The sequence below is a fragment of the Protopterus annectens genome, chromosome 3.part1 (genome assembly GCF_019279795.1).
Source record: "Protopterus annectens isolate FY-2018-M chromosome 3.part1, PAN1.0, whole genome shotgun sequence".
Lineage (NCBI taxonomy): Eukaryota > Metazoa > Chordata > Ceratodontiformes > Protopteridae > Protopterus > Protopterus annectens.
The window spans coordinates 400,133,556-400,146,707 of NC_056732.1; the positions used below are offsets into that span (position 1 = coordinate 400,133,556).

The 13,152-nt window shown below is 46.5% G+C and overlaps 1 protein-coding gene across 1 annotated transcript in view; it reads left to right on the forward strand.

Moving 5' to 3' along the window:
* The window catches only part of RPL15 (ribosomal protein L15), a 137,755-nt gene that overhangs the window by 66,410 nt on the left and 58,193 nt on the right, over positions 1-13,152 (forward strand). The window contains exon 3 of the mRNA XM_044066873.1: positions 934-1,070. Coding sequence (XP_043922808.1) covers positions 934-1,070 — 137 coding nt within the window. The remainder of the gene's footprint in view (positions 1-933; positions 1,071-13,152) is intronic.

Consider the following 13,152-nt stretch of genomic DNA (forward strand, 5'->3'; position numbering starts at 1 on the left):
TTTGTGATCATCTGTAGTTTGATTCCATTTAGCTTTGATTACTGGTTAGCAGATTGCCTCAAAGCTGTATACGGACTGAGAAACTATGCCTGGCATACAAAACATCCTTGGACCCCAGTCTGGATCTTTTGCATATCTGAAAAACTAATAGCATCGCAATTACAGCATTTTCAAGTTTAAACTGTCTGAATCACCCTTCTCTGTGAGAGGCTTCCCATCCATGTGAAGCAGAGCTCTTCCCTAACCTTTTTCAAGAGGGACCTTGACCAGTGGGGAAATCCGAAATGCACACTGGGTCTAGCACCTCTAATGGCCAGAGCCTATAAAATTTTGCCCTAGCTTACATATACCCCTTAAAACAACCTCCAAGGCTCCTAAACTTGCAGTATATGATTGGGATGCTTGACTGGGTTATAAAGGCCCCAGTGGTTGTTGGCCTAGTAGTATATAGTCACGCCCTCCCTCTTTGTATTTGTTTTAACTTTTTGGGGGGTTTCAAGATGAGTAGACCTCTCCCTTTCATGCAGCAAGAAACTTCTGACTAAGTTACCCAGGCTGATTTCTTTCCCTGTGGGTTTTCTGCAGCCTGTGCACATGTGTGGAGGGGAACCTGAGACTTTAAGACTAGTTTTCCATTCCTGGGCAGGATAGAACCCTAACTGTAGGCTGCTGCAGCAGTGAGGAATTATAACATCTGTTATACATGCAACTTGAGCAACTATACTTTATCATTAAGTAAACTGGGATAAGGTCACAAGTCTGCTGTTTGTTTTATATTGAGTTATAACTGATCCTGCAAGATGTGCTTTCAATACTAGTCTCTTGCTGATTAAGTGATTTTTCAGTAAATTTCTTTCTCTGTTTAGCTTTGTCTGCAACATGCATTCCAAGTGGATAATTTTGTAAACTTAATGGATTATTTTTATTTTGCAGGCTATGTAGTTTACCGTATAAGAGTGCGCCGTGGAGGTCGAAAGCGACCTGTGCCTAAGGGTGCTACATATGGCAAGCCTGTACACCATGGTGTTAACCAGCTGAAATTTGCTCGCAGCTTGCAGTCTGTGGCAGAGGTAATTTGAATTTATGCTTTACTCCTACTTTGATTCATATACTTTTACATTTCCCCCGGGCTTAAAATGTATGTTTTGTGCTTCCTCTTGTGGAGTGTAAGACACTTGTTTCAAGTCACCATCTTGCTTTGTTCTGTGCTACCTTCTTTGTGATTAATAACTACAATGTTGGCAAACATATGGGAATACTAGTAAGTACTGTTCTGGAGGTAAACATTTTGAGATGTGGTAAGCACTTAATAGTTCAGTGGCATTAGCTTCTGAGTACTGCTGTGTTTAAGCAGAGTTGCACTCCTCAAGTGATCAGCTGCAGTTGATTCCATTTACAGTAGACCCCCTCGTTTCCGGTCTTTCTGGTACTGGACTTTAGTCTGTGTAAACAAATGGCTGGTTAATCAGAAAAGGTATACAAAATATTTTATAGGTTTTAAATCTGCTAGAATAATAGGATTTGTGTTGGTATGCATTTTTCTAATGAATATTAAGTCTAAAACTCTGCCCAGAGGGGGCAGAAGTGTTCTGTCTTTAGCTTGGACTATGAAAGAAATCTTGATGGCTGGATAAGAGGGTGTCTAGCTTTTATTTCTACTGGTTAGATTGTAGCACACAGCCGTGGTTCTTTTTCCATTCTAAGTGTTCTGAGTAAAGCCACTACAGAAACATGATTTATCCTAATTTCATGCGGTATTAAAGGAAAACTCCACCTTCTCCTACAGTTTAACTCTTTTCTTAAGTTGTTTCTCCCTATGGTATGATTACAGTACTGTGTAGGTACCCTGAAACCTGCTTGTACTTGATATTTTGGTATCAAAGGAAGGGAAAGACCACCCACTCTTTAAGCTTGGCTTCTCTCACAAGTTGCTGTGCTTTTCAGAGCAAAACAGAGAAATTAAATCAATGGGTCATAGGCAGTTGTCACTTGACAGTTTTACATGAGCAGCATCACTGTATTGAAATGCTAAGCTTTAAACTTTAAATGTTTCTACTATACACTTTAAGATTACTTGAATGTAGTATCAGATGTCTGTGACGCAAGTCAGAAATTTTGTAAAGTATCCACACATTTTACCTGTGTGGGGGGTGGGGCTGTCAATTCGTCTTGGACTACTACAAAAAAGATGCTTTGATCAAAGGCCTGCAATTTAGCAATAATTTTGGTTGCAACTGTACAATTCCTTAGTATACTGTAAAACAAGCCTTGAGATCCACACAGATGAGGGCCATTCAAAAAATAGAAACAGCCCTGTTACAGAAGATGCATAAGGTGACCGACATTCATTCCATTACATGTCAGTGGCATGGGAATACACCACTACTTGTCTAGCATGACTCGTATAAAGTAGACTTGAAATAGATTATGGGAAAAGAGGATTGAAGAAAAATAAGGTTACGTTGATGGGTCAAGCCCCATTGATGGCCATTTTGCAGAAAACAATGATTTAAGAAGCAGTTATTTGAGAGGTTAAAATAATGCAGAAAAAAGAGCTAGAGTGAAAAAATAGATTTAACATGGCATTTTCCTTAATCCCCCAAAGTTTGTTTTATAACGAAAGAATTTATGGTGTGTACATGTGAAAGGAAAGAGCAGATTAAGAGCCAGCAGTGAGCAACAAACTTTCAATGGTAGCAAAAAAAATGATTGGCCCAAAAATGCAACAAGTGACCATAGAGGATCGCTCCATTGAGAGAGCAGAATAATGTTTTGGGAGGTTTTAAGGGAAGGCAGAAATTGAAAGTGCTTTGTAATGTTTGGTAGGGACTGGATAGATATCTGATGTAGAATGTCAACTGAAAATCAGTATGGTTTGTTTTCATTTATATAAATGGTATGATTGCCTGTGTCATAAGTGATAGATGTGTACTTAAGACTTTAAGCTGTAAGAATTAAGCTGTAAAAAAAGTGTCTTCAGCTCTGGGCCGTGCACACTTTTTTTTCTGATGAATCCTGGTCCTGGGGGTGGGGGGTGAAGTATATTTTAGTTATAGAATATATAAAACATGCAACTAAAGACTTTGTTTGCCACAGCTCAGGCCAAAGGCGCACATATGAATTTTTTTGATTTGTCTGTATACCTAGATTAGTGACTAGTTTCATACACATGCAAGACTCATTTTGTCTAATCACAAAATATCTATCGTTCCACAAAATATCTATCGTTCAGTCTAGAAGATCTCATTTGATAGAGAAGTTGAATCACTTGTAGAGAATCTATGCTAGTTTGGGTTAAGGTGTTAGGTTAGTAAGATTTTCAAGGCAGATTTAACAAGGCATAAGTGGTATACTAGACTAATGGCCACATGTACCACCAAGTCTAAAAGCTTGCATCAGTAGTGATTCATTGTATATGGTGTTTCCTTTCTCTGCAGTTCCTCCTGGAAAAAAATAGGAGCATTTGCTGTGAATAAAATTTTAGATGTGATGCGATTTAATGTGTTTAGGTTCTTTTAGGCATTCCTTTGCTGGGCAGTGTTGGGGAAAAAAACTTCAATTATGTAAAACCAGGAGTTTGTATTAACACGGTCACGTGACTGTACTGTATTTTTCAATGGGAGTGTGTTTTTTCCTGTCAGTTTAAAAGTTTATAGTAACAACCTTTTCTGTGGTGAAAGTTACTTTTTTGGGGCTGGGGTTTAACCAGCATTTGCTGCTTGCTTTTTCTGAGAAAGCGACACCATTTTTGACTTATGAAGCAGTCTGTTGATCCTTCAGCCACAAAAAGGCTTTTGTTGTCAGCAGTCTAGCAGTTTTTCAGCCATAAGTGTCTGTGCTGTAGTTGTATCTTGGGTCTCGGGCCACTTATCTTTTACTGAATCTGTCTGGTCTAGGGCATATAGCCACTGGACTGTGGTTAGCCATGTCATGTGCTGCTGTTGGGGTCCCCTTAGTGGACAAGGGAGACGCTTGTCAGTCCTGAGAGATGGAACAGTAAAGGTTACCCTGTTTTGTTAGAACGGTGTGCCCATACCTGGGGAAGCTGTTGATATTAGTGCTGTTTGTTCTGGTTTTCCTGTCAGAAAGAAGCAGAAAACTATGCCTGTATCTACCAAATTTCCATAACAGTAGATATGAAGTTGTCAATTTTCATGTAATCCACAATGGATGAGTTCAGTTCTGATTCCTCAGAACGGACATATCTGCTTGCTAAAGCTCATGGACACCTAAAACTCTCGAGCTGCATCCTTTACCTGTAGTGCACCTGGTTGAAGACCTCTGGTCTTGTTTGCTGCTTCAGACATGGTTCTTGCCTTCACTCTGTAGCTTTATTCAGGCAACTGAATTTTTGATAGTTTTTTATTTTCTTTTTTTCTTCCCCTTTCTGATTACAGCATTCAGTCATCTTGTGTACACACCTGCCATCAGAGACTCTGAGTAACCCCAAATAAAGTTCAACTGTCCTAGTAGGATTTTCCTGACATTTACTCAGTTGCCTGCTACAGCAAAAGCCATGATTCGCAGGGAGCTTACAAAGCATCAAAGGGATCTCATTGTTGAAAGGTATCAGAAGGGTACAAAAACTTTCCACAGCATTGGAATTATACTGTGGAACACAGTGAAGGCAGTCATCAAAAAGTGGTGGAAATATGGGGCAACAGTGACTGGGGCTTTAGTCAAGGTGGAGGGAATTATGAACAATTCCAGATACCAGTCACTTGACCCAAAACCTTCAGGCTTCTGCTAGAAAGATGAAGAGGAATTTCACCTTTCAACATAGTGACCCCAAGCATACATCCAAATCAACAAAAGAATGGTTTCACCTGACGAAAATTAAAGTTTTGGAATGGCCTAGCCAGACACCAGACCTAAATCCAATAGAAAATCTGTGGGGTGACCTGAAGAGGGCTGTGCACAGGAGATGCCCTCACAATCTGATTCAGAGTGTTTGTGCAAGGAATAGTGGGCAGCTGTTGCCAAGTCAAGGTGTGCCATCGATTCCCACCCAAGAAGATTGAATGCTGCTCAAAACTGTTACAACAAAATATTGGTTTAAGGGTGTGCACACTTATGCAAACAGCTTATTGTATGCTTTTTTTTTATTTTTCCCCTTACAGATTTGTTTTTCAGTTAATATGTCGAGGTTATAGGTCGCATTAAAGGTGGGAAAAGTTTTGAAGCGATTTTATTGTGGTTTCATTTTTTCTTTACATCTCAAAAACCTGGCATTTTAACAGGGGTCTGTACACTTATTTTTTTATCTACTTTGTGCATGTATTACCTCAGCAAGTTGAGTGGATTTATGTACCTCTTGCTTTTTATTGCTCATTTTCACTAACCGCACTATTCTGAGTGTTTAACTTTGCAACTTATTTGAATTTTTGAATTCTGATACTGCTTGCACTTTGATCGTTAGTTTTTTTTCAAATGGTGAACTGTTGAGGGCTACACACAAGTGTGATGGCCATTTTTTTGCTTTTAAAAGTTTGATCTGAAGTAGTTAACTTCATTTGTGCATCAACCTATGGGTTATCGGATCCATATTGGATCCAAGCCGGCAGTTTCCAGCAGCTAAGATCCGAGCTCCAAGCCCCCCCCCTTACCCATAACTCCCTGCCATCCCTTCCTGACCTCAGATCTAGTTTGCTACGGTTTGAACAGCAGCTTGATCTTGAGCGTCCGAGGTTTCCTGAGACTTCTTGTGAGAAAAATCCTATTTTTTAACTTAACGTTTTGGGTGATTTTTCAGTGTTGGAACTAGTTTAGTTTTAGTGTTCCCTCTGGGTTTGCGTTTCCTCCCCCTTGTTTCTTAGAGTGTTAGGGTGTGTGTGTGTGGTCTTGGGGCCTAGTGCTTGTGTTTTAGTTCAATGTCTGAGGCCTCCAAGACATTCATTTCTAAATGTACCGAGTGTGGCCATAAGCTTTCCCCGGCTGATGGCCGCACTCGCGTTTTATGCCTTGGGGTTGAACACCTATCTTCTGGCTGTACTATTTGTGCAGTGTTCAACCCCAGGGCTATCGGGGACCGGAGGTCAAAGCTGATCCTGGCAGGACTCCTGCCCCCGGACTCTGCTCCATCCTCCAGCTCCTCTGTGGTTCCTGCCGCTGCAGCATCCACGGACCCTTCCCTTCCACTGGCCGGGACTCAACCTCTCTCTTCGGGCCAGGAGGATAGGGAAGCTAGGAGGGAGAAGCGCCACGAGAAACGCAAGCGGTGGGCCAAGGCCTCTGCCTCACCGGCCAAGCGGGTCTCTCCCCCCGGGATGGCCGGGCCTTCTTCTCTGCTCCGTTCTCCCTGCTTTTCGCTGGAGGAGGAGGAGACCCGACCTCCCTTGAGGTCATCGAGGCGGCACTCCCGTCCTGCCTCGGTGGCCTCTTCAGGTCGACCAGAAGCCTGACAGATGCAGACTTGGACCGGATGATGAGAAGGTTCCTCCAGGCCCAGCTGCAGATGGGGGAGCTCGACCCCCTTTTTCGCCCTGATAGCTCCTTCCCCGACACACTTCCCGGGCTTGAGGTCTTCGGAGAAGAGTAGCGTCTGAGCCGGGGGGGGGGTGTCGGCGCCAGTAGTCTCTGGTACTTCGGCACCGACGGTACCCTCAAGTCTGTCAGGCCCCTTTTCTATGGATCCTAGCTTTCGGAGCAGAGAGCTGAGTTTCAGATCCGAGGCTGTCAGTGTGCCTTCGGCTCCGACTAGGTCGGAGCATACTGGCCTTCGGATCCGATGGCTTCGGTTCCGGCCCCGATCTGCCCATCTGATCCGAGGGAGAGTCTGCTCTCGTTTCCTAGGGTGAGCAACTCCTTCGGCATTCGACGTGGTAGAGAGGGTTCTGTCGATGGAATCCAGGCCCCCGGCCTTGGCTACGGCTCCACCCTGCACTCCCTCGCAGATGAGTCCGACTTCCATCACCCGGCCCTAGCCTGCTCAGACGTCGCAGATAGTTCCCTTGTTTTAACAAGATGTGGCTGGTGAGGCCTCCTCAGACAGCCCCCCCCGAGGAGGTCCCTCACAAGCGCAAGTGCAAAAAGAGGCACTTGGACTCCCCCGAGTCCTTGACTGAGGACACGGACTTGGAGGAAGGGGAAGGCTCCCCAAGATCACCCCCGAAGACGTCTCATTTGGAGACATCCTGGAGATGCTCAAGATCGGGGGGGGGGTCTGCACCAAAGCCTACCTCTGAGTCAGTGTTCCTGGAGGCGTTTGAAGCAGGCCCGTCTACCTCTTGGGTGTGTCCCCTCCGGCCGATCCCCTGGTAGATCTGATCACTACCAGGGATTGGAAGGAGCCGGACACTGGAGCCCGTCCCTAAGAGGCCTGACAGAATTCTCAGCCTGCCTTCGGACAGGTCTCATTGGAGCACGGGAACCCCTGTAGATGCCATGTTGGTGGTGCCGTTCACCAAGAGGGAACTGGCCCAGGAGTCCCTCGGTCCACCCCTTGACAAGGAGTCCTGGGCGATGGACCGTTTGGGGAAGCGGATGTCTGCTTCAGCCACCTTCTCCATAAGGTCACTGAACTACATGGCACATGTCATATGGCTCCAGCGGGATCTTGTCAAAGAATATGCTAGGTCGCCCCCAGAGTCCATGTCGGCAGGGGACAAACAGGTGTACTCTACCCGAATGGCCACTCAGGTTGATTTCCAATACCTCTATGCAGCTGCTGTCCCATGCTACGGAAGGGGCCGCTAGAGCTAGCGGAGTGGGCGTCGTACTAAGGCGACAGGCCTGGCTCCGCCACTGTGATTTCGCAGAACCCTTCAAGGCGTCATTTGCTAATGCCCCATTTGATTCTGCCCTCTTTGGCAAGACTGTACGCGATACCTTGGTCCAGAGCGAGAAAGACGGGAAGAAGTCTGCCGTCAAGAGTTCGCTTCTCTGCTCCCCAGAGGTCCTTCTCAAAGAACCAAAAGGGACAGAAGATGTGGTTCTGAAAGTCTCAGCAATCCCATTTTGCTCTAAGACTCCCCGTCCTTCAGAGGCAGAGGACAGGGTGGATGCCACTCGAGGCAGAGGGGGCCCGAAGAACTTTGCGTCCAGAGAACCTTTTTCTGATCGGCCCACGTAGCAACCCTGAGGTGTTACCCTACTGCTGCACTCTGGAGGCAGTAGGGGGGCGTTTATCGAAGCACCTAGCAGCTTGGGAGTCAATCACGACAGACAGCTGGGTGCTTCAGATCATATCCAGAGGCTACGAGATTCCGTTTCTCCATCCCCCTCTCGGACCCAGATTCCTCCCTGATGTCCCACCCGATCAGAGGGAGGCCGCAGCTACAGAAATTCGGCAGCTGCTAGAAAAAGAAGCGATCCAGCACGTCCCCCCAGACCAGTACGGATTGGGCTTTTACTCCAGGTTGTTCTTTGTGCCAAAAAAGACGAGAGACTTGAGGCCAATCCTCTACTTATCCCTATTGAACCTGGCAATAGCCAAAGAAAAGTTCCGGATGGTCACTCTTCAATCCATTCTCCCCCTTTTGCAGGAGAACGACTGGATGTGCTCAGACGTCAGGACCTCAAGGATGCGCACTACCACATCTTAATGGACAGACGATCCAGGAGGTTTCTCCGCTTCCAGCTAGGAGCCAGTCACCATCAGTTCAGGGTCCTCCCCTTTGGTCTCACCACAGCCCCCAGGGTGTTCACCAAGGTGTTGGCAGTAGTAGCGGCCCACCCGAGACTCCAGGGAATTCTGGTCTTTCCGTACCTGTACGACTGGCTCCTGACCACCCCCACACGGCATCTACTCTGCACAGCCAGGAATTTCTTCCTTCGCTTAGCTCCCCGGCTGAGGATCACGATTCACGCTGGGAAGTCGTCCCCTGCTCCCGACTCAGGTCATATATTTTATCGGCGCAGGGTAAACACAAACCAGCTCTTAATTTTCTTAACCCCGGACCGGTTGCGATCCCTAAAACTACATGTGCAGGCCATCCTTCATTGTCCGAACCCTCCGGCAGAACTGGTCCTGAGGGCCCTAGGCTCGATGGCGGCTACCATCAATCTCCTTCCCATGGCACGCCTAAATATGAGAATTCTGCAATGGACACTCCCCAAGTCCAATGGTCCTTACTACGTTTTCCCCTAAGCCATCCTGTCCCTATCAGCAGGGTTTGCAGGATTGCCCTCTTATGGTGGCTCCAGTCTCCGGACCTCCAAAAGGGGTGCCCCTTCTCTGTCCCCTCCCCTAGCCACAGTGACCGGACGCATCTTGCCTCGGGTGGGGTGAGGCAGGACCGTCCAAGGCATGTGGAACCAGACTGAGACCTCACTGCACATCAGTGTCCTGGAGATGAGGGTGGTGCTGTTAGCATTGCAAGCACTTCAGAGCCTTCTTCCCGTTGGGGCAATTGCGATCCAGACGGACAAGTCTATCATTTGGTATATCAACAAACAAGGGGGAACCAGGTCCTATCCACTTTGTCGAGAGGCCATGAGAGTTTGGGAATGGGCGATTTCCACCAACCGCTTTCTCGTAGCGACGCACATTCCGGGTCTGTTCAACATCCTAGCAGACGGACTGAGTCGCACCATCCTCTCCCCATACGAGCGGTCCCTGAATCCCAATGTAGCGAAGCAGATCTTCTCCAAATGGGGTCAACCTTGTTGCGATCTTTTCACCTCTCCTTCAAACACGAAGTGCGACACCTACTTCGCTCTAATTCCCCCACCCAGGGAATCGCCAAGAGACGCTCTGGTGCATGCTTGGCCTCCTGGTCATCTTTATGCTTATCCGCCCCTTCCCCTGATGCTCAAATTTCTTCAGAAAGCCAGACGGTTGGGGTGCACGATAATCCTCATTGCCCCATTCTGGCCTAGTCAGGCATGGTTCCCTTATCTGTGGTCTCTAGTGAATCCTCCCTGGATTCTAGATCCCCTTCCGGATCTGATCTCACCCCCTTGGGCCTACCAACCCCGAACCTGGACAACCTCAAGCTCACAGCTTGGTTGATCCAGTTCCACTGTTAGTTCGGACTCGAGGTATCTCTTCCCAGGTCAAAGCGATCCTGGTGGTGGCCCACAAGCCGTCTACTAGGAAGGTTTATCGTAGCAAATGGAAACTTTTCTATTTGGGCTGAACATCAGACCCTAGATCCTTTCATAGCTCCGTTACCAGCTGTGCTGGATTTTCTGTCGGGACTGTTTGATAAAGGTGCTAGCTCTTCCACAGTCAACGTACAGTTGGCGGCTATCTCTCATTACCACGTTGGATGTGATCTTGGCCCTCTGACTTCATCCAGATTATGTAAGGCCTTCTTAAAAGGCACCTTCCTACTAAGGCCTCCGGTGAAAGATGTGATCCCTCCTGACTTATCACTGGTGCTCCAGGCCTTAACAGCTCCTCCCTTTGAGCCTGCTGCCTCGGTAGATCTCAAGTTCTTGTCCTGGAAAACGGCCTTTCTTGTCGCTATCACGTCGGCAAAAAGGGTTTCGGAGCTTCAAGCCCTTTGTGCCAAGCCTCCGTACTTTATTTTCCTCAAGGATAGGGTATTCCTCAGGACCAATCCCTCTTTTCTCCACAAAATTGCTTGCAAAACTAATATTAATCAGTCTATTAATTTGCCAGTCTTCCTCAATTACCAAAATAAGGGTGAACTCAAATTACACTCTTTGGATGTACACAGACAGATTTTATCTGCACAGGACAGCCGGTCATAAACATTCAGATCCGTTATTTGTGTCCTTTGCTAAATCCAGTTTGGGGAAAGCCGTTAAGTCACACTATCCAGGTGGATTTCTCAGTGTATTCTCTTGGCTTATGAGAGTTTTGGCAGGCTTGCTAGAGTCCATGCCCATTCAACTATCTGTTTCTACCTCTGCTGCTTTTTGGGCTAGACTTTCATTGGATGACATTTGCTCAGCTGTCACGTGGGCCTCATCTCACACTACTATAAACCACTACAAGTTAGATCTGGTTTCCAGAGGGAGAGCATCCTTTGGCTCCGCAGTGCTCCGGAACTTCCTTCCTTGAGGGCCTCCCAAGATTCAGGTAGCTAGGGACTGTCCCATAGGTTGATGCACAAATGAAGTTAACTACTTCAGATTAAGAAGTTATGTACTCACCATAACGTTCCATGTGAGCAGGTAAACTTAATTTGTCAGCAACCGTCCCTCCCTCCGTCCCCCTGTCCTCTTCGGATGTTTTTGATGTTCCTGCTTCTCGGTAGGTTGTACCCGGTTTACCCTAGGCAGGTTGAGGTTGCAAGCCTTGTTTATAGGCAAACTCTGTCTGAGGTCAGGAAGGGATGGCAGGGAGTTATGGGTAAGGGGGAGGAGCTTGGAGCTCGGTTCTTAGCTGCTGGAAACTGCCGGCTTGGATCCAATAACCCATAGGTTGCTGACAAATGAAGTTTACCTACTCGGATGTAACTGTATGGTGAGTACATAACTTATTTTACTGTATCTGTTTTTCTTCAAAAAAAAAAAAAAAAAAAACCCCCCTCTGTACTAGTTTCCCACATTTCTGTAACCAGTAGTCTGGTTTTCAGATTTTGCTGAATTCTGGGCTATTTTGTAGTTTGTGTTGTCCAGACCTTTCTAAGGTAGAAAGAAGCTTCTCTGCTCTTCAGTGATAGGCTGCTCGCTGCTCAAAGCTCACCACTATCTGTCACTGAAGGAGTGGCTTTAGCTCAGAATCTGTAGTTTTATTGGCCATTTTGGGCTATTTTCTACCCCTTTCATCTTTGTCATGTTTGCGCTTTTTTGCACAGTGCTATTTAACTAGGGTTAAACTATTCCCGGTGCCAGAAAGTCTGCTCTTCTAATTTTCCCGTAGAAATAGCCAGTTTTCTAGTTTTAGCACTCAAAACTGTTTCCTTGTGTTCAGCACTTGTTCAAAACTCGTTGCAAGCACTGAGTCTACAAATTATTGCAGGGCTCAACTTTCCACACTTGTTAGGAGGAAAACAGGCTTTAGTACTTAAATTAACAAGTACCTATCCAGGCATGTCTAAGGGTCGGCTCCCAGAATTTTTTCCCCTGTCCACCTGATGAATCTGGGCATCTTGAGGCAATTGCTTGCCTCATGTACACTGACAACCCTCTCAGATTCACTTGTATAGCCAAACTGGACGCAAAGCTGTCTACCCAAGACTGTACTAGACAAGTCAAGAGGAGAAAGTAAGCACCTGCACCACACTGCACTCAACACACAGTCCATTAAAACCTACACCACCTAAAACCGTACATAGTAACACAAAACGTACACCTACTTTCGCGGAGGTTCTCAATAAAAATCTGCCCAGATACCTCCAAAGCTGAAACGCAAGCAACCACCACCCCCCAACACTACCCAAATGACACAGCCCACAAAATCAGTGTGCCATTCAACCTCTGCCGATTAGGCAAAATGTACCCAACACATTGGTGGTAGGCGACTCTGTAGTCGGGCACACTGATGTCCCACTCTCCAGGCTAAACAAGGAGAAAGTTGCTGTCAGCTGCCTGTCGGGTGCCAGGATCCGCCACATAACACAAGCACTTGGGTCACTCCAAGTACAAATGACTCATATGACTCATTGTCCATGTTGGTGTGAATGACCAGAGACGTACATCCCTGGACTACATAAAAGGAGACATGGAGGAGCTCTTGGATCATGTAGCTCAGGTAGGTATGACCCTAGCCCTAAGTAGCATCCTGCCATCACACAGAATACCACAATACAAGGAGAAAATGATTGACTTCAATTGGCTAAGCTTCTGGTGTCGTTCTAAGGGGATTCGGTGTCTGTCTGCCTGGGACGTCATGATTGATAGTCCACTGTGCTTTGCCAGAGATGGCCTGTACCTGTCACCCCTGGGATTCTGGATACTGGCTAAGGCTCTTGAAGCCCCCCCCCCCCCCATAGTGCCTTTTTTTAGGTAAGGTTCAAACGACAAACTCACCACCGTAGCAGGTATAAGGCAGCAAAATCTGAGGGTAATGCTACTCAATGCTAGAAGTCCTAAACCTCAAAATGCACTCACTTGAGGCACTCCTTAAAATGGAGAACATGGATATCTGTGCAGTGAAGGAGACCTGGCTCCAAGGCTACAGAGAGCACTCCTGCATTACCAGGCTATAAGGTGTTTGCCGTACAAACACAAGGTACAGGATCTGAATCTCCCAGGGGATAATTAGCTAGGCTTAAAATGGCTTGTAAGGGCAGTTAG